Genomic DNA, 21,868 nt, shown 5'->3' with positions numbered 1-21,868 from the left:
CGGGAGGGGCCGGCAAGAGACGCGAGCCACCCGCGAACCGCAGCGAGGCTTGCCTATCGGCGAGTGAGGAACCGTGATCCTTGCGGGCCACCGTCCCGGAAGTGGGTTTGAGAGGAAGAAAGCAGTAGATATAAGTAAGTTTCTCGAGATTCTAGGTGCGGATTCGCAGCACTTTTTGTGACATCTGTTTATCAGGAAGGCCTCAAAGCCTTAGTCACTTCACCTGAAGGAGCTAGCTTCTCTGCTGAGCCCGATCTCTGTGTCGTAGGGCAGAAAGTGGCTCAGGATGAGTGAGCCTCGGCTTTGAGAAAGGCCGTCTGCGCTTTTCTCCGTTGGGCAGCTGATGCTTTAGTGGCACATCATGGCCCAACGGGCAGTGTGGCTCTTAAGCCACGAACCTGGAACTCCACTTCGTGGCATCCTCAGATTCTCCAGGTAAATCCAAGTGTGAATCCTCAGAGATGATGCATTGGAGGGATGGATGTAGCATACTTGGTGAGGTTTTCTAATATTAGTATTACTGTATCTTAAAATTACTTTCACCTGTTTAAGATTGATACAGAGATGACGAAAGGAAAGGAAAGAAACTTACTGAGCGCTGAACATGTTTCAAAAATTTCTACTTTAATTAGTAAAGATCGTTTGAGGACATTTTAATTCATTATTCTGGAAACTCCTTGCTGACCAGTATCAGAATGCTGTTTTTATCTTACTATGTTTCATTCTTAGAAATTGTCGGTTTGCTTTAAAATTCCCAGTTGTTGAAAATTGAAAAAGTACAAAAAATTAGGATGTGTCAGTTTTTCTTAGTTGGTGTAAGATGATCTGGTTCCAGTTTAGAATTTGAAGTATTTTATCAAAACAACTCTGTGAAGAAAACTGTACAATAAATAACTCATTGTAAAATGTGGGTGGCAATTGAACAATCTGTTTCACCTTTTATTTTTAGTAGCTGTTGACAGTTTTTGTTTTTGCCAACAAATTCATTCTTCCCCGAGGAAAACTCTGTAGTGAAGTAGCATAACTCTGAATTGAAATTGAGGCAGATAAAGAGTGTGATTTTAAATGAAAAATGGTCAGCATTTTGGGTATGAAAAATTCCCTTTGCTGTCTAATACAATTTTTGTTGCTTAAGGTCACTGGTTTGAGTTTATAATTTTCCCCCGAGATACCTGTTGTTTCCTTGTAGTATGGCAAGTAAGGAGGTTAAAAATATTCTCTATTATGGTTCATCAGTCCCATTGGTCCGTCCAAGGTATCCCACCTTTTACTTGCATCTTCTGCGGGGTATCTTTATTTCTACTATTCTCTCCCCTTCACAGATTCCTCTTACATGTTTATTTCTGAACTTTTATTTGTGTGTTTATGTATGCATTGTTCAGGTTACACAATTAAGTGTGCTATAGATTTCATTCCCTTTTCTCATATTTGTCAGATTTCTCCACACTAGTTTTAAGAAACAGCCATGTTACTGTGTGTTCAACTAGAGCAGCACTGTCCAGTAAAATTTACGCAGTGATGGACATGGGAAATGTTATAAATCTGTGCTGTTTAATATTGTAGTCACTGGCCACATGGAACTGCTGAGCTTTTGATAAGTTTAAATAGCCACATATGGCTAGTGGCTACTATATTGAACAGTGCAAACCTAGGCCATTGCTTCTGCTTGATGCATACTATTCCATGGTTTACATCCTCTACATTTTATGTATTCCCTTACCCTAGTGATGATATCCCAGGTTGCCTACAACCCAGCCATCAGAACAGTGCTGCAGTAGCTATCCTTAAAAGGTCCATGGAGCATATCTGTGCAGATTTTGACTAAATATTGCCAAATAATGAGCTCCTCAGAATACTTTTCACCAGTCCACACTCTCACCAGCAGTGAGCAGGGTTCCTGTATCTCAATTCTTTCCTAATACTCACTCCAGTTTTTGTCTCTATTGATGTAAAGGATCTCTTATTTTCTTTGGGATTTCTCTGCATAGCAATGATTGTTAGCCCTTTGGGTTTTTTCTTCTGTGAATTGCCTGTGCATATCCTTTGTCCATTTTTCCTTTGAGAGTTGCTGGCTTTTTCCTCTTCATTTTCAGAGGCCCATTGTGGATTCTTGTTATTTATTAGTGCTGCATCATTTTTTAGCAATTACACATATTTTCTCTTAATTTATCATTGTTAATCAAGTTTATGTTGTCCTTCGTTAAACAGAAATCACTAATTTCATTATTGCAATCAAAGTAGTTAGTTCCTTGGGGGATTTGTTGAAGTTTTTCCCTGCTCTTATTTCCCAAAGATATCTTTCTCTTATCATTTTATCTATTATATTTAGGTATTTAATCCATCTGTAGTCCGTCTTTGCATGTAGTGTAAATATAGGAATCCTTTTTGTTTTTCTCTATACTGTGGGCCATTTTTCCTGTGTATATTTAATGTATATTTTCTTCATCGATCTGTGGGGTTATTGATAATTGATTATGTCTTTCCACATAAACATTGCTCTATCTCTGTTCTTTTACTTTATTCTTTAGTTCTTGTACCAATACCATACTTTTTATTTGTATCTGTGGCTTTGTTGTTTATCTTAAAATCTCATAGAGGGAATATTTTTTGCTGTTTATAAAAATAAGTTCCCTTGAAGAAGCTGTGCTTGTTTTCGGAATGTTTTTCCTACTGTGCTTAGAATATTTCAGAAGAGAAATTCAGGTATGTTTGGGTGGACTTTTGAACATCTCTTTGGAGGCAACAAGTTGGTTTCAGATTAATTCATCTATCACTCATTAATTCTGTATCATTGAATGAATTAGTTAAATTTTGTGATTTTCAGTTTTCTGACCTGCTGGAGTTGATGTCAGGGCTAAACAGATATGCACTGGTATGTTACCCACATACATGTGAAAGGAACAATGGCTGTCCTTTAAGGTTTAAAAAGACAAATGATCTTTCCTGCATCTGGCTACATTTTCCCCACAGCAAAACTTGGTTTAGATTCTAGTTTAGAGGTTTGCCATCCAGAAAGATAGTAATAGTATCAACTTAAATCTGACTTATTGTATACCCCATAGTAGTAGGGCCATTTAAGGTTTGAGTCCTAATTTAGAAAAGGCCAAGAGTAAATCTGAAATGACAGGTAGAGTCATTCAACAAAACTATTTATTGAGGCATTGTGTAAGTCCCAGATTAGTTTCTTCTCTCTACATTCAATCATGAGATTCTTACATTTAAGAGTTTTAGTTATCCTCTAGAGGATAAGATAATGGACTAGAGATTAGTCTAAAGTTCTCAACTGTTATCCAAAGATTCAGAGAAAGGAGTGGCACTCACCTGCTAAACCTTATTAGAATGCTAGCTAATTCTTTTTTATCAAGAAAGTGTATATCAAGAAAGTGTATCAGAATGTAAATGGGTGAGGCTCACTAATACACAGGTAACTTTGAATGCTTCCTATTTTTCTTTTTAAAAATTATTAATAAACATTAATATTTTAGTACTAGTTTTAAATGAAAAAAGTATTTTGGCTGGGTTTATTCTTGATCCCATAAAAACTGTTGATGTGTTCTTTAGCCACCCCTTTATTTTACAAATGAGAAAAATAGACATAGGGAAGTTAGGTGATTTACACAGAAGTTAGTAGCCAATAAATGGCTTTGCTCTGGATTTTGGGGTGGAGAGAGAAGGAGTAAATACATTTCTTTGAACTAAGAAAATGTGATCTAAAATCTCTGTAAAAGAGCAAAATAAAGCATCTTCTATTTATCAAAAATAAGGATGAATTATGCCATTAATAAGAGCATGCAAATCATAAAAGATTATTCAGATTTTATTCTTATTACCTCAGAAGGGCCATAGAGATAAACCATTATTACTAAAGTGCTCTTACATGTCATTGTAGGGTTGACAAGACTCAAGGTACCTATTACTCACTATTAGTTGAGTAGAACAGAGCATTCCTTTTTATAATTGTATCACCTCAACTAGTGAATCCAAAATTGTGGAGGATTAAATTGAACTACTTCCTTTAATCTTACTCTACTAAGATGAAGTCAGAAAAATAAAAGGCTTATAGACACCTAAAATTATATATTTTATGTGAAAGTCTCTGAGTGGCCAAAAGACTGGGATTTTGAATTAGAACCATGTGTTCTACCTATTTAAAAAATTAACTAAATAGAACTATTTTCAATAATAGATGATACTTTATCATTTGAGATAATATATCAAATATGCAACAGTTACTATATTAGGAATTTAACATGTAATATAATACTTTTTTGATTGTAGTGATTGTGAGTGTGTATATATGTTTATTACTGTGTGTTTTGTTATTACTGTTTGCCTTAGGTTTGGGGTTTTTTGTTTTCCAGTTCTTCTGTTTTTATTTTACTTAGAAGAATCATTTATAATGTTTTTGTTTCCATGTTGCAGACGGTATCCAACTGTTGAGAAACGAGCCAGAGTCTTCAATGGAGCAAGTTATGTGCCTATTCCTGAAGATGGTCCCTTTATCAAAGCACTACTCTTCGAACTTAGATTATTGGATGATGATAAGGGCTTTGTGGAGAGTCGTGATAGCTGTTCACACATCAATAAAACGTCTGTCTATGGACTCACAGTAGGAGGTGAAGAACTCTGGCCAGTTGTTGCTTTTCTGAAGAATGGCACGATATATGCCTGTGTTCCACTAGTTGAACAAACTTTATCCCCTCGACCACCATTAATTAGCGTTAGTGGAATTTCACAAGCCTTTGAACTTCTTTTCGGGTTACAGGATTTTCTTCACTCAGGTAAAAAAAATGACACTGAGCTAAATACAAAATTGAGCCAGTTACCTGACTTGCTTCTGCAGGCTTGTCCATTTGGAACTTTGTTAGATGCCAACTTACAGAATTCACTGGATGGTATTAATTTTGCTTCTGTGCCTCATACACAAAAACAGCCAGCTTGGAGAGCTGGAATATACAAAGGAAAACCACAAGTTTCTATTTCTATCACTGAAAAGGTAAAATCCATGCAGTATGGCAAACAGGATATTGCAGATACATGGCAAGTCGTTGGAGCTGTCACTTGCAAGGTGAGATATGTCTGATACTTGTTTGTTCATAGCATTTAACATAACATCTAAGGAGAAAAGTAAAATTTTCTAACTTTATTTCACATTGTTATATGACATTCCTGATTTCTATCATAAATAGTAGTCATTAGATATTAAATTAATGTGAAATTTTGTGATGTTACCTCTTTGCATTTCTTACTTATTATATTATTTATTGCTGTGTAATGAATTACCCCATAATTTACTCCAACGATAAACATTTATTATCCTCATGGTGTCTGTGGGGCAGGACTTCAAGAGCCCCTTAGCTGGAAACTTCCAGTATGGACTCTCTCATGAGATCATGGTCCAGCTTTCAGCTGAAGCTGTAGTAACCTAAAAGTTTGATTAGGGCTGGAAATTCTCTTTGCAAGGTGGCTTACCCACATAGCTGGTTATTGGTGGGAGACCTCAGTTCCATTCCATGTGGATTTCTCAAAAGGCTGCTTAAGAATCTCCTAACAACTTGGTGACCAGCTTCTTGTAGATCAAATGATAGAAAGAAAGACAAGGCATAGGTAGAAGCTGTTCTTTTTATTTTCTAGGCTGAGAAGTCAGATAGCATCACTTTTACCACTTTCTCTTCATTAGAAGCAGGTCCCTAAGTCCAGTCCACATTCAAGGACTCTGGAATTAGGCTCCACCTTTTGAAAAGAGTAATGTTGAAGAATTTGAAAAAATATTTTAAAACTATCATACCTGTTTTACATTTTCTCTGAGGGGTGAAATTGACAAATCTCTGACTTAATATCTAAAACTATTTTGAGAGGCTTTTGTTTTATTTCAACAAGTCAGTAGGTTAAAAGCGTTCTCTGGTCTAAGGTTAGGAAAAGAATAGAAATAACAATACCGTTACTAGTGATCAGAGCCATGTTGAATAATGATCAAAAATAAAAACTCTATAAGAACAATTTCTACAAGTGGATATGAATAATATTCTCAGGTGTCTTTATTTTCCTGACATCCTGTTTTATTGAATGTAAATAGTATAACTGTTAGCCAAACATTTTTTAAAATATCTGAAGAGTATTTAAAGGAGTTTCACTGTGATACCTACTGTAAATGAAAATAATTATCTTCATTTTATCATCTTAGTAAAAAACCTGGTGAACCAAAAGCCAACAGATTGAAGTCCTAGTCCTTACTCCACCACCAGTTCTCTGTGTGTCTTTGAAAAAGTCAAACAATTTTTTAGGTCTTTTCTCACTTTTAAAATTGGATAAGGTCCTAGGTCCCTTCTGTTCTTATATTTCTAGTTCAAAGTCCAAATTTACATATACTAAATTGGTTTAAAGGGTAGTATACAGATTTTGTTTAGAATGGATATTTTCATTCTGTAGTAAATGGCTGGTGATGTGGTATTTTAAATATGTAGGTAGCAGATAATTTGTTGGTGGTCTTCATAATAGTTACAATTTTCTGATCCTCATAAGAAAGTTAGACTGCTAGAGGCTAATTTAATAAGTATAAAATCAATTTATTTAAAAATTGTAGTAATATTAATATTTGCTCATTTTATTATCTCCATAGGTATCTGTCAAAAAAGAAAGCTTTTTTGTTCTTGCTAGTTCATATATAGAGAGTGAAGTAATAGATTATTTAAAAGCCGAAACATTAAAATATTTTGAAGTTTGATAGTAAGGTTATTTGGCATTTTTATTTTCAGATGTCATTGACATTGTAACAGTCACTGAAAGAAAGACCTTTATAAGACACTAATTACACATGGTACTGTTCACAATGCCTGCCTGCTTTTCTAAGTGCTTACCTTACATAGCAGATATATATTTTAATTCACACCTATGTCCGGCACTAGATAAAACATAATAGAATGAAACATTTCATTTTAGAATAGAAAACAAAGGTAGGGTCTATAATTAGAAAATTATATTCATTCAGTAAACATTTTTTGAGTATCTCTTGTGCAGGGCAGTATGTAAGCACTGGAAATACAAAATAAAATATAATGATTTTTGCTTTCAAAGAGCTTCAGTCTTTAAGAGGGACATAAATGGGCACAAATACCTAGAGGGCCAACAGTTATTGCATGATGCAGACTGTGTATATAATGAAACTAGCTGCTTTCATTTGGAGCTAAAAGCATTAAACCTGCTGAATTCCACTAACTGAAATGTTCGGGTCTAGCCAAACAGAACATATCAGTAAGCCCTTTATGGCTCAACTGGCTAGTTTTAATTGGATTCTTTAGTAAGGGTAAATGTCAAGTTAGAGTTGAAGTACAAAGGAAGAACCTGACTACCCACACACACACATACATAAGGTGTATCAATTTGATCGAACTCAAAATTTTAACAGCCATTGCAAGATTTATGGAACTAAAGGCATTTAATATGGGAATTAGAGCTTACTTGGCCGAGAAAATCAAAGTCTGTGATCCTCTGGTTGCAGTCTTCGAGAAATAGTCACTAATGACTTCAGTTTGGATACTGGAAGTAGATAGAAACAAGTAGTAGAAACCAGAATTCACAGAAAAGTCTGAGAGGCTGCCATTCTTCTCTGTTACAACCGCCAAGCAGGAATTCATGGAAAGGTCTATGAAAGTGCTGCATCTGGCCACCACAGCCTTAAAAGCAGGAACTTAGAGGAGGATCTCTGAAACTGTCATATCTGGCTTCATGACCTTCCAAAAATATTAGCTTCAGAGTTGCAGAGTAGAAAATGATTAAAGAAGTAGGTGGGAGCCAAACAATGTAAGGCTTTAAAAGTAACACAAAACTGAAGGGGAACTATTGAAAGGTCTTGCGTGGATAATAGAATTATGTTACATTAGGAGAACTCTGGAGGATGGTTTAATTAGAGGAAAGAAAATCTAGATATGTTTAGAGAGCTGTGACAGAAATTGTAAGGGCCTGTATCAGTGTGTTTGCAACAGGAATAAAGAGAAGTCAGTGGATTTAAAATAGCTTTTTAACAGTTTTAGATGTAAGCAGAAGGCTGTAGGAGGGCCCTCCTCACCTCTGGCTTGGGTGTCTGGGAACATAATAAAACCATTAGCCAGAAAACAAAAGTAAGGAAAACAATACCTTAAGGAAAAAGTGAGTTAAATCATGGGAAATGACAGATAAATTCAGAAGGCCTCACCCAGAAGATACGTGCTTCTAAATCTTGGTAATGTCTGTTTCCGTTTGTATTGCAGTGTGATTTAGAAGGAATCATGCCAAATGTTACCATCAGCTTGAGTCTCCCAACCAATGGATCTCCACTTCAGGATATTCTAGTTCATCCTTGTGTGACTTCTCTTGATTCTGCCATTCTGACTTCTAGTAGCATTGATGCAATGGATGATTCTGCATTTAGTGGACCTTACAAATTTCCATTCACTCCACCATTAGACTCATTCAGCTTATGCTACTACACTTCCCAGGTAAATACCTTGGATAAATTGAGACTTTGCTAATCTTCATATTTATGAATTCTGTTGTAAGCAAACCATTCATACTTTTGATCCAAATGAGAACTTTTCATGAGTTCTTTACCACATAATAATTGATGAATGAAGGTGAAGATTCAGTTCTTTGAATACGATTCAGTTCTTCTTAGCTCTAGTATCTGTAACACTGAATGATTTTCAAAGTCCTGAGATGTATGTACGTTTTAATGTTCCCTAATAAGGACGCCATGTTCATAGAATAGATCCTGGTATGATTTATTCATTGTTTGAACCATTAACATAAATAACTCTAATCCCAGGCAACTGTGGTCACAAATATGTAATATTTTTAATAGCTATTTATTGCTTATTGAATACCTGCCATGTATCAGACTTTGTCCTGGGTGTTTCACATGTATTTTCTCTAGTACTTTTAAAACCCTTATGTAGGTCTTATCAGCCCCATTTTAAAGATGAGGAGAGTCTCAGAAAAGGTAAATGACTTATATGCATCATATAACTGATAAGTAGGAAAGGCTAGATTTGAACCCAGATTTTCCAGACTCTAAAACTTAACCTTTTTCTACTATACCATTTGTCCTAATTATGAATAACTGGTTTAGAAAAACCTACTCAAGCTAGCTTCAGTTAAGGAAATTTATTTTGTAAATGCAAGAGGCAATCTCTTTGTCAGTGAAGGATAAGAAGTAGAGCCAAGCCATACTGGGACTAGAACCAGAAAATAAAAATTAAGATCACTGCACTCAAGGTCTACACTGTCTGTCTCATCTCTGCTGCTCAGCCTCCTTTTCCATCTGGTTTTTCTCTGCTTGCATGTGACCTGCAGCTTGGGACCTACACTGTATAAGTAGAGTTTTTGTGTTTCTTATTCCAAATGTACCAGAAATGATTGGCTCACTACAGCCTACAGATTGTTCCTCCTTCAATTAGTTATTGATAATCAATTGAGTAACCTACTGATGAGCTAGCAGGCGGGGGAGTCACAAGATAACAAAAGGGCCAGTGGAAATGGCGAGTAAGGTGTCAGTAGTCGGTATGTCTAGTGCATGCCTTGTGTTGTAGGTCACAGAGAATCTGGAGGAAGGGAAGCTGGATGAGCAAAAGTAGTTCAAGAATGCATTGCATATCTTTGTGAGGCATCTTTCTCATCTCTGGAAAGAGAAAGAGACATAGGAATCCTTGCCCTTAGAACAAATGTAGCTCCATCAACTATTCTCAAAACAACTTAGAGTGACCCATTAGTCATTAAAGGTGTACCTGTATATAATGACTATACTACTGCAAGGCTTTTTTCTCGATCATCATTGATATTTTAGACTCATTAACCTGAGAATTATATAAAAATTTGTTTATGTTTGTTTCCAGGTCTCTGTCCCACCAATTTTGGGTTTTTATCAAATGAAAGAGGAAGAAATACAACTAAAAATAACAGTTAATTTAAAACTTCATGAAAGTGTGAAAAATAATTTTGAATTCTGTGAAGTTCACATACCTTTTTACAATAGGTAGGAATAAAATAACCTGATACTACAATTTCTGTCTCCCTTAATACATTCATTCCTACTGCCCTACAATAAATTATTTGCATTTGTTTTTTACCTTATTTTTAAGATCTGAAAACTTCATTTAATTCAAATGAATGCTGATTCTGAATCAAAATGTAATCATAAAAATAATCTCTTTACCTTTAAATGTGTCTTCATTGTTCTAGTTAAATTTGCTGGTAAATACAAACTTAAGCCAATAGCTCCTCAGGGATTATTTCACTCCTGGCTTTATTTCTATCAATTTCTCTGTACTCTACATACATGTCAAACTTAGCAGTTAACCACTTGGTAAATTAATCCAGTTAGTTATATCTAAAGGTTACTTCTCATCAGTTCTGCTTTTAAATTGTACTACAGCATAGTTCTTTTCAGAGGATACCTAAATATACAGTAAAATCATAGTTTTAGTGTTATGTCAATCCATGTGATTGTATTAATATATTCCATATGATTTTATAGCTGTTTTTAGAATTAATAATGAAAAATTTATCATCAACAAAAATGTTTATTTTGTTCTGGTGTTTTTTTGAGATATATATATATACACTACTCTGTTCTGCAAACTTAAATACAGATCTGCTTTTATGCTACCTTTCTTTTAAGTAACAGTACTAAGATTTGACTCTTAAAATAATTTTATCTGTGATCATTTTTACTTTCTATTTTGTCCTTCTCTCTTTTAAAGAGGTCCAGTTACACATGTGGAATACAAAGTTAGTTTTGGCCAACTTGAAGTATTTCGAGAGAAAAGCTTACTCATCTGGATTATTGGTGAGCTAGGTCTTGTTTATTGATTTTTCTCGCTCCTTTCCTATAGAATCTACTTAATTTAGAATAGCTGATTGGTGTATTTGTGTTTTAGGAACGAAGTTCCCAAAATCAATGGAAATTAGTCTTTCTGGAACTGTAACTTTTGGAGCCAAGAGCCATGAGAAGCAGCCATTTGATCAGATTTGCATTGGAGGTACAACATATTTAAAGGTAAATGTATTTATATGGCTCATTACATTAGAAACCTTTCCTTTGTTTCTAAATTGCATATATCTAATTTATTTTTAATGTGTTTTTAATCTATTTTTGTACTAAGTCCTATTTTAGGTTTTTGTGAGATTCTTTTTGTTTAGCGTAAATCACTTTTATTTCACCTAATAATTTTTAAAAATTTAAAGTGAAACAGGTATAACCTAAACACTTCAACTTAACCTATTTCTACCCAGCTTTTCGTTATACAGTCAAGATTTTTATGCGAAAAAATATAAGATATAGTCCTTACCCTCCAGGCATTGTTCACTGATGCGTGTAATAATTGATCAGTGCTGACTGCTTTTGGTGTTTGAAGGAAAGAGTGAGCACTTCTGACCAAAGTGATCAAGGAAAGCTATGCAGTAGACATGGAGTTTCAGCAAAACTGAGGCCTAGATGAGCATGAGTCTGAAGCCTTGAAGACTGGCTAGGTAAAGAAATGACCTAAGCAAGGAACAAAAAATAATAAGGCATATTTAAGAACCAGTGCTAGAAAACAGCAGTAATACAGAAGGCTGGGTAAGTGATTTAAGCCTAGACTGTAGGTCTGGAGAGTTTCTAGCTTCTTTTCCTTTGTTAGAGTAGGGGGAGTAGTCTTTCAGAAAGCAGTATTTTATGAAGATCAATCTGGAATGAATGGGAGAAAGGTGAGTGAAAAAAATTAGAGACAAAGGACCTGTTGTTTAGCTATATCTGTATTCCAGATGAAAGGTAACAGTGATGCTGAGAAAGTATAGTGTCACAAAAAGAGAAAGGTAGGGATAAAAAGGAAGAGAGAGTTCCTAAGAGCAGTAATAAAGTTAAAGCCTTGATCACTAAATACAGGCATTGCAATCCACATAGAAGCAATTTGGAGAAATGGTAGTGGATTCAAAAGTACACTAGTAATCTTCATTTCTTCTATCTTGGTTTCAACTATGTTCACAAACTTTGTTTCAGGGTTATAAAATTCCTATTTCCAGATACGTTTCAGAAAAAATTTGGTATGTTAACTGTGCCATATGTCTTTCAAAGGTAGGAATTATGACTTCTATTCATTTCCATCACTTAACCAGTTAGTCTCATCAGAAGCATGTAATATATATTTGGGTTCACTGAACAGATATAGTTTTTAATATCTAGTTATGCAGAAATCAACCTTATAACTCCTAGCATCCAGAATTATACCAAACAAGAAAGGAACAGCACTTTACTATTGGAGATAATTTGAGTTGCAACAGGAAAGAAATGACCGAGAGAATCTGAAAATTACATTCTATGCATGAGATCAATTAGTTTCTCAGAAGGAAAAAGTTAGGAAATGGGAGAAATTTGCAGTGAAGGCTGATGGAAAAAAGTATAGAAAAGGTATCAGGATGTTGCAAAATCAGGAGCTTTTAGCAGCAAAGATGAGAACCACAGCAAATGAGACTGGAGCTCCATAAGACACCGACCTTTCATAGTTCACAAGATTATCTCTGTGACCCAGGACACCCCAGTGCTATGCCTTCTGAGAAGGTACCTCTGTTATAGCAATATTATTGGCATTTATACCGATGATGCCACATTACCAATTAAATTCAGAAACTATGGATTACGTTTTAGAAAGGTTTTATAGGTAAGAGAGGAGGTAATTTCTAAGTTCAGTGTTGTAAAAGTTAAATTTCAGTTTTCTGGAAAATTAAGTAGAACATCTCATTCCCTCCAAATCCCAGATAAACTGGTATTTGTTTTAGTAATTGTACTCTTGTGTTTTGCTGTAAGTTGCATCTGAAATATATCACAACCAGTATATAAAACAGCAGACACTTAGGGGAAGGAGCACCAGCTTTTGCAGTCAGTCAGGTAAGAGTTCAGATGCCAGCTCTGCTACTTACATTCTGGGTACTAATTGCTTCATCTGTGAACCTCAGTTCCCTTGTTTGTGAAATAGGGATACCTTACAGTATTGATTAGAGTTCATATTAGCGACATGCCTGGTGTGTGTCAGGTACTTCATAATGGCAACATTTCAAAGAAATGGCCTAATGCAAAGGGGAAGTTACATGTGTATATGCGAGTATATCTGCACAAACACACACACACAATATTCAAGTTTAATACTTCTGGGTTTTATTTTGAGAACTGTGTGAAGTAAATTCCTAAAATTGTGTTAAGAATAAAAATGTGACTATCATTTTTACCAAATAATCACCTCAGTTTGGTTCTTTTATCCTGCTTTTCTAGCTTCATTTTAGGATCTTAGATTACACCCTCACAGGGTGTTATGCAGATCAGCATTCAGTTCAAGTTTTTGCATCAGGAAAACCAAAAATAAATACACGTAAGTTGTACAGATTCTAACTAAAAATGGTGGGAATTAAAATGGTGTAATGCAGTTATTACCTAAGGCAAGATTAAAATATAACAGAAAGAAATCAGAGAGCAATCCCAGTTTATAAAATTCTGGCCTGATCCTCTTCTGTATAGTGAGTGATTTGTGTACTTTACACTGCCCTCTGCTTTCTCCTGTTTGTAAAATAGTCTGGGTGAGCAAAGATTGGCATAGAGCTGGGCTTTAGTGTAAAGTTGGATTCATTTTGCTGTGGTTATAATATAACCAGAGGTTGTTCACAGGGGCTTTGGTGTTGGACAGGCAGGGTTTGAATCTGGCTCAGACCATTTATTATCTGTGTAACTTTGGGCAAGTTAGTGAACTTTGTGAAGTTTTAGTTTCTCATCTGTAAAATGGAAATAATAGTATTGTTTACCTCAGGATTATTATTAAGTTTAAATAAAATGTATTGACCAAGCACTTAGCATGTTGTGTACCATGTAATGTGGATTCAATAAATGTTAGATATGATTATTATTTAAAATTTTTAATATTTTTTGTAAATGTTAGAGTCAATGAACATTATTTAGCACCCTCTATATTTTACAAATAGGAGGACAATTGAAAGGTTTCCTGCCTTCAGTGGTTTGTTGGTTGTAAATAAACATATATAGTATATGGAAATACAGAAACACAAAAAGCAACTTATAAATGAATTCAAAATTACTTAATTCAGATCAAATACATATCTGGTATAGAATAGAAAAGTAGCTAGAATGAGGTAGAGTTAACTAAAAGTAAACAGAAACCCTTTGCCTCATATATTAAAGAGAATAAAGCTATTATATTTAGTAAGTATTTCTTAAACTAAGGATTAGGGTCCCTAAAATAGGTAGAATAGGACAGAATTTTGTACTTAGAAGTTTCAAAAGAATTTAGAACTCATAACTACAAAATTCTAAGCAATTATGTGTGAAGGGCCATACTAAATTCTTACATAATGAAACCAGAATAAGCCACAGTCCTCCCAGTGCTTTCCCTGTGTTTTCTCCTACATCACTTTTTGGTTGTTTTTAGAGAAATGTATATACATGGAAGAATCTTCATAATTTTTTTTTAATGAAAGCATAATATAGTTATGTTAATTTGGACAAACCACTGGTTTTGTCTAAATGCATACAGACCAGATAACCTATGGGAAATAGGTTATCTCTTTAAATAATGGCTAAAATATGTTTAAGTATCTTATGAATAGTAACTAAACACATTATAGTAATTCTCAGAGAACATAATAGAGGATGGGACATAGCAGTAAAATATATTGAATGAAAGAGGTCATTTCAAATGGATAACTGAGCAGTCTTTTACTTCCTTCCTCTGTTGGTTTCAGAACATGACTACCACTTTGTGCAACTATGTAAGATTTTTATTTTGCTGTCATCTTGGCAATAAAAATCTATATTCACAATATACAACTTTTTAGTTCTGAAAATAGTTTAGTAATGCTAATAATAATGTTAATTTAAATAATAATAGCTAACATTTATTGCTTACTTTGTGCCAGGCACAGTTTTAAGTATTTTATGTGGGTTAACTCACTAATCCTCACAGCACCCTGTGTAAGTGTTGTTATCTCCATTTGCAGATGAGGATGCTGACAGCACAAAGAGGTTAGGGTCACATAGCTAGTAAATGGCAGAACTGGGAATCAAACCCAAGCAGTCTGGCTCTGGAGCCTGCCCACTTAACCAGTATGCAATGTTGCCTCACGATGTTACTAGATTCTCAAACTGGTGGGGAGGGGGAAAGGTAACAAGGTAATATATCCTATCTGTATCCTTCACCTCATGAAGAAGAAAGGTAAAAAGACAGAATTGGATATTTAAAGTTACATGTAATAATAAGAATTTACATATATTTAGCTCCAAATGAGCATTATCTCAGTTTTATGTACCAGAAAACTTCAGTTCAAAGACGTTGTCATTTGTCCAAAGCTATAAAGCTATTAAACAGAAAACTTAAATTTGATCAGAACTGTAAGAAAACACTGAAACAAACTTTTAAAAACATTACTAGAAACTGGGGTGTTTATTTCTGTCTCTGAAACTTTGAGTAAAGAATAGCAAGATAAGAATCAGAACTGTGGTGAAGAGGTAACAAAAGGCAAACAAATTTTAAAAAACTACTTTTATAGTTGAAATAATGGTCTATAAGAAATAGAATTTAGGGAAAATGTGAGGAGAAAATTGGCAGATTTGTCATAAATGAAGGATAGGGCACAAAGTGGTATGAATAAGCTCAAAGATGACTGTTTAAATATTTAATGAGCCCATATTTTTAAAGTGGTAAAAGTTATAATAATGCCTTAGTAAAATCAAATTAAAATAACGTTTGAAAGTATTGCCTTCCTTGAAATAATTGTGTTTTACAATTTAAAAATATCATGACTTTGCTCTTACTGAATTTTTGTTAAACTTATATAGTCTTATTATTTTGTTTGTTTTAGGCCGGGAACTAATTTCTTCTGACTATTACATCTGGAATTCCAAAGCTCCTGCTCCAGTAACATATGGATCTTTATTACTGTAATCACCTCATGTTTAAATGGCACTATTACAATGGTAACATAGCTTAAATTAAATTATAGTCTTTTAATATGTATACTTATAACCTCTGGGGAAAAAATCATTGAATAATTTAATTATAAAATGCTCTTTAATGTTTTTAGTCTGACATAATTTGAAAGAACTTTTTAAAGACTGATATCTCCAATTCTGTTACCCTTTGATTTTACACAACTATGATTCCAAGCATAAAACAGTACTGATTGACTGTAGGCTTGTTTTAGACTAGTCTTGGGTCATCCTGCCATACTTGTTCTTTCCTGCTTCTGTGGCAGACATGGCTAATCAGTCATGGCCCTTTTTCACCACTGAGCCTTTCTGGATATGGGCTCAGGCTTCTTCTCAATGCAGACATACAAACAGCTACTCCCAATGGATTAGAGATAACATGCAATAGAAAAAAACTCTTCGTTCTTCCAAACGTTAGTGCTAAGCTCCTAGTACAACATGTTATTACAGAATACCAGCCAACTAACTACATAGGAAACAATTGAAAATCTCTTTAAAAAATAGCTAATATGAAGAAAATTTGTTTAAATAGTAGCTTGTTCTTAATCAGAACTGCCATATTAACTAATAAAGAATCTGTATAATTCTATTTAAGGTGTTTATCTCTGTTCTAGAGTTACTTTTCAGGTAAGCTTATTAATCTGCCACAAAAATATTTTACTTAGGATGTCAGTAAGCACACTGAGAGGGATAGGATACCTTCAGAAGGTGAGCAGTGTTTTGTGATTACTTAGTATCTACAGCCAAATTTTCAAACGTAAAGCTAGGTATAATTGCTTTTCTCATGTTGTGTTATATTAAAATTTATTAATGAATTCAAGTAAAAATTCGAAAGCTATTCTGTGGGTAGGGAGTATCATTTAATCTTATTTTTCAGTCTCATGTAGCATATTTTCTTTAAATTTGTCACTCTTACTTCCTTATTAGCATTCTCTTGGTTTCTTCAGGAACCATCCAGTCATACTTTTTATTCTCCACCTGTCTTTACAATTATATTTCTTTCTGGTTCAAAACAGTTCTCATTGTCAAATTGGACTTGAGTATTCAACAAAGATGAAATCTCAAGTTCTTCAAAGCTCAATCCATGTTGTTTCTTTTTACAGAACAGAATTAGAAGCATTATAAAAATGTATATTACAGATTAATATTCAATTAAATTCTTTCGGTTTCTCAGAAAACCTTAGAGAAAGCTGCTAACTCTTCAGGAAAGCTATGATAGTTTGAAGAGATATTGCATATAAATTCAGGATTTGAAATAGATTTTTTAATTAAGGTCAATTGTACTCATTATAAGTTTTCACCTTCTGCAAGGCATAATGTTCTATGTCCAAAATTATCCCAAGGAACAAAGAAAACAGAATAAAACTACCTGACCAGGACTTTAACTTGTTATTCTAGCTTAATCATAGATAATCAGGAGTAAAAACTACCCTTCTGAAAAAATGAAAAAAATCATTCCCTTAAAGTTATTGGTTTCTCTTAAAAATCAAGGAAAGTTTAACATTTAATTTATGTTAATTTTAATCCAGCCATTGGGACACTTGATTGTCTAAATGTTTGGCAAGGTACACTAAGAATGCAAAAGGCATTTATCTAGTGAGTAGGCAGAGGTTCAGTGTAACAGTCACCTAGGGAAACTTTCTTCATAAACAGTTAGGAAAACCAGTGAGTCTTTGGACTTCTTAGAAACCTGAGGAAAATCTAGGGAGTCCTGGAAAAGTTCAGGGACGAAGGAGAACCTGATGCCATCTGTTGCCATTCGTCCGAACATAACGTTACAGAACTAAAACCAACTTCTGTTTTCATCCCCATGAGATCAGCTGGGCACACTATGTTGCTTTTGATTTTGTCTACAAACCTGTCACTTCAGGATAATTTCTGAAGACAAAGTCCGTTTCCCGTTTGGTAGGTGACCTGTTTTAATGTTTTCCCTGTGTCTGGGAACTCCTTAGTGTAATTAGCGACCTTTGAACTCCACAACTAATCCTGAGCTATTTTGTATTCCTTACTCATCTTTAAGGCTGGACCTTTCTTTTCTTCTGAGTCTGCTGCCACAATTAAAGAAGAAACAGCTGCATTTCAAAGGGATTCCGATTCCAGAAGCTTAATCGTGATTGACATGTTCTTATTCTAAGCTGTAAGACACTCTTAGGGTCCTTTCTTGGGTTAAAACTTCAATCATTTTCTAAAAAATTATCTCACTATGGATTTCATTCATTTTCTTTGATAACAATTATTTACATTTTTTTAACTTGAAAGATGCTTTGCATTTGCAGTGAATATGAGCATCAGCACCTACTTCCAGTTAAAGATATGGATGGTGTCAGACTACTCTAGATGCAAAATTGCTAAATTCCCTTTTAGTGTCAAAATATGATTATGAAATCTGATGTCTATCATATGGGTAATTATCCTTCAGTAGGCCCAGAAGGAACAAAAAGTGTTAAATTTCCAAAAATATACTCTAGAAAAAAATGGCTCATGATTTTGATAAAACCCATCTTTTCTTCTTTTATAAATAATATTTTTAAATATTTCAAACTTTTCAAAGCCAGCAACACTAACAGTGTAAAGCAGTACCCCACCCCTTACAGCGGTATGCATTGTTTACTTTTTAAATAATCAATTCAAATGTCAGATTTGAAGTAAGTAGCCTCATCAGGGATTCTTAAGGGAATCATTTAAAATATTTTCTTGATTAAACGTTAGTCTTAAAATTTAATTTTTTCACACCAACTCAGTATTTCTAGTGAGTTAAAATTATTGTGGTTTTATATATTGTATGACACCCATTATATTTCAAAGCACAATTTTTTATACATAATAACAACTGCTAATATTGTTCCCCTATTTTTTATTCTAGTATTTCAAACTACTTTGTAGACAGTCATAGACTCCTGCATCGCCCCTGGGAGATAGGTAGGTCGAGTTATCATTCAGAGCCTCTGTGGGGATGGCTGCCAAAGCAGAACGGTTGTTCCTAAGACAAAGGTCAGAAAAGGGTTGTTAATCAACAGTCCTCAGGTTTAAGGGACTTTTTTAGGATTACATCTTAAATTCCAACAAATCAGATTTAGGAGTTACTGAAAGTGAAATTGATCCATCCCTCATCCAAACTTTGCAATACTTTCCTGTTCTGACATCATTTAGATAGTTAGCTGTATTATCAGATTAGAAACCATTGTACCAGGCTGCTGAAAGGAAAAGGAGGCAAAAAGCTAAACATGGGATGAATTCTGAACCTTTTAACCTGGCTGAAGTACGTTGCTCCCTGTTATGCAAATACTTTCAATCCTCTGCTAAGTTCAGTGGAAATAATTTTCTTGAATGACAGGTTTATTCAGCAAGGATTCAGTTGGTGATTAATCCCCCTTTGATCTAGGGTATTTCACTTAACTACCAGTTACCTCGTTCTGACAAAGTGCAACTGAGATTAGGGAGATCACTAGAATACTACCAGGGTGTGCGTTTATTCTCTCTAACCTTTTAAAGCAAGGGCCAAGAATGTAATTTATTTTCAGTATTTGAAGATGTAAAGTCTTGTCTGCTAAGTTAGAAAGTCAATTGAATACTAAATGAAGTTTATTTCTTACGTAATAGAACAAACATTTCTTTTTGCTTTGCCTAACAATGATTTTAGGAAAACACAGGCTTTGAAGAAAGAAGAAACAAAGACTATATTCTAAGCATGTCTTCCAGTTACGTGTAGTAGAGTGTATACTTATTGGCCCTGCAGTGGTTACAACTTAGGTTGAGAAAATGCTTCCATTTTATTAAACTGCAAGGTTTCTACCAGCCCTCCTGCCCCCATTAAAAAATGCCATGCTATGTGGTTAAGATCCAACTGGGGAAAGCAAGTTGTAATACACAATTATTCACCTTAAGACTTCTGATTCCAAAGCTTTACTTGTTAACTTAGTCCTTTTGTGAGCAAAAGCAGCTTGTTCTGTTACCATAAGAATAATTGCATTCATTTTCAGAATTTTTTTTTATCAAGTAAAGGATGCCATGCAAAAATAACTTCAAAGTGTTTCAAATTTCAGGATAACTGTCTTCCACAGTATTATTAGTCCTACTTTTTCTGCCTTTTTCTCATCTAACTTTGGGTACTCTCTTCTATAACTTTAAAGTTTAAAGTATTCTATGGATTTTTATGCAGTATTTTAAGAATAAAATTTTAAGATGTGTCTCATGTTAGCTTTCTCAAATAATTCACTTTTTAAAACAATGTCTTTGTCAACATTTTATCCAGCAAGATGTGAAATTAGGGGATTTTATTCCTCAAGTGTATTTTAATACCCTAAAAAAAGAAACATAATGATTTGTAACAAAATTTGTTTTTAAATGTTAGATCATTATTAGTGATTAATTTTATTATTAGTGATGAAGTCTCTTAAAAATGCTTTGTAACTGTTCTTTATTCTGCAGTTTGCAATTCAGATTGTGTATGTTGATAGTTTTCTCTAACATTTTGGCTCAAACTTTTTGTGATGCAGTTTCTAAATTGAAACAATAACTCAAAGAAGTGCATGTTTCCCTCATTTTAGTGCCAAACCAGCCTCTCTAGTTTAGAAAACAAACTGTTTCTAAACATCTTCTGATAGCAAGCTACTTAACTGCAGCAAAATTGAGGTTCAAAAGTATGTAAGATGGAAGGCAGGGTCCCCTGTCTATGTTGCTAAAAACTATTATTTTTGATAATTGACTACTCTATGTAGTAAATATTTAGTTAATAAAGTATTATATTTTGAAATAATGCCATCGGAGAAAGAATCTATATAAAACATGCATGTGTATGGATTTATGTAATATAGCATGTCTGACTTAGTGGGTTTTCCTATGCAGTGCTTGAGTATCATGTCAGAGGAAGAATAATATTTAAAGCCAAATATTCAAATATCTTACTTCCAAACACAGTTATTAGTAATGAGGTTCATTAAAATAAAAATTGCCAAAGAACTTGTGATATTACTTTTATAAAATGGTTAAAAACTCTTATATGAGTTAACACAACTAATCTCTAATTTTTTTCATCAGTTGTTTTGTAGATACAGTAATATTATTGTCCATAGATAGCCTGGAGCAGTGCAATGCCTTATCTGTATTATTAGTTAAATGCATTGTAAGCAGGTTACTCTGAGGCCCAGGTTGATTTCTCTATGGCTCTAGCTAATCTGTATAATTGTTGGCAGTGTGGTACTAATGTATGATGTACTGCATTTACAGACTGATGGATGGATGCCCTGGGATAGAAACCACCTGCTGAATTGTTCTTACGAAGATTCATTTAAATAATCCATCAAACATTTAAAGTCAAACAGTTTTCTTTAAATGTCTTCTTTTTAAGTGGTAGTTTCTGTAAAAAATATGATTGTTTCATTGACACACTACTACTAATAATAATGAAAAATAAAATACTGTTATCCCTCTTAAAATTTTTGCTTTTCTTTCAAGGGACTGGAGTGCCCTCTGCAGGTTATAAAGAGAAAAATAATGACTTTATTTTTAAACCCTGTGATTTTTCCCTCTTAGAAGCATAGCCTGGGTGTGATCCATTGTATTTATATTGTTAACTTTGTTAATTTTCCAGTGGTTGAAGCAAGAGTTTCTTTCCTTTGCCAGTTTTGTAGTTGTGTTTAGTGGGAATCATGTAATACCACTGAGTTTTCCAGATCAATTAACCTGGATCTCTTTAAATGCTGTAACCAATATACAGCCCCTCACAGAAAGGAGATTGGGAAAACATTCAGCTATTTTGAAATTTAGTAGAGAATATCTTATTTCCTATTGCAATTTTAGAATATGATATACTTGAAATAAGCCTCTTTCAAAATGCATCATGTAAAATTTAAAAGTCACGTAAGAGTTCAA

At 34.1% G+C, this 21,868-nt stretch overlaps 1 protein-coding gene across 6 annotated transcripts; it reads left to right on the top strand.

The window, feature by feature from the left end:
- Positions 1-103: 103 nt before the first annotated feature.
- AP5M1 (adaptor related protein complex 5 subunit mu 1) lies at positions 104-21,432 on the top strand. 6 transcript variants are annotated; one of them, XR_012133812.1, is made up of 10 exons: positions 104-435; positions 4,423-5,068; positions 8,247-8,474; positions 9,867-10,006; positions 10,734-10,819; positions 10,911-11,029; positions 13,277-13,373; positions 15,871-15,985; positions 17,818-17,902; positions 21,224-21,432. XR_012133812.1 is itself a non-coding variant. In XM_017662532.3 (9 exons), the coding sequence occupies exons 1-8, from the start codon at positions 362-364 to the stop codon at positions 15,951-15,953; spliced, it is 1,473 nt and encodes a 490-aa protein (XP_017518021.2). In that variant the 5' UTR covers positions 104-361; the 3' UTR covers positions 15,954-15,985; positions 21,224-21,432. The 6 variants fall into 6 exon arrangements, 4 of the variants coding, with proteins under 4 accessions (XP_017518021.2, XP_036863081.2, XP_017518020.2 ...); XR_005058243.2 differs by having other exon boundaries at positions 18,018-21,432; XM_017662532.3 differs by lacking the exon at positions 17,818-17,902.
- Positions 21,433-21,868: the final 436 nt, after the last annotated feature.

Source organism: Manis javanica, chromosome 8 (genome assembly GCF_040802235.1).
Source record: "Manis javanica isolate MJ-LG chromosome 8, MJ_LKY, whole genome shotgun sequence".
Classification (NCBI taxonomy): Eukaryota; Metazoa; Chordata; class Mammalia; order Pholidota; family Manidae; genus Manis; species Manis javanica.
The sequence above is the reverse complement of the archived record's forward strand: the minus strand, read 5'-3'. Positions and strand labels throughout refer to the sequence as shown.

Coding starts and splice junctions, on each gene's coding strand:
- AP5M1 (XM_017662532.3), top strand. CDS start 362: ATGGCCCAACGGGCAGTGTGGCTCTTAAGCCACGAACCTGGAACTCCA. Junction 5,069..8,246: donor TTGGAGCTGTCACTTGCAAG/GTGAGATATGTC, acceptor TTTGTATTGCAG/TGTGATTTAGAAGGAATCAT. Junction 8,475..9,866: donor TATGCTACTACACTTCCCAG/GTAAATACCTTG, acceptor GTTTGTTTCCAG/GTCTCTGTCCCACCAATTTT.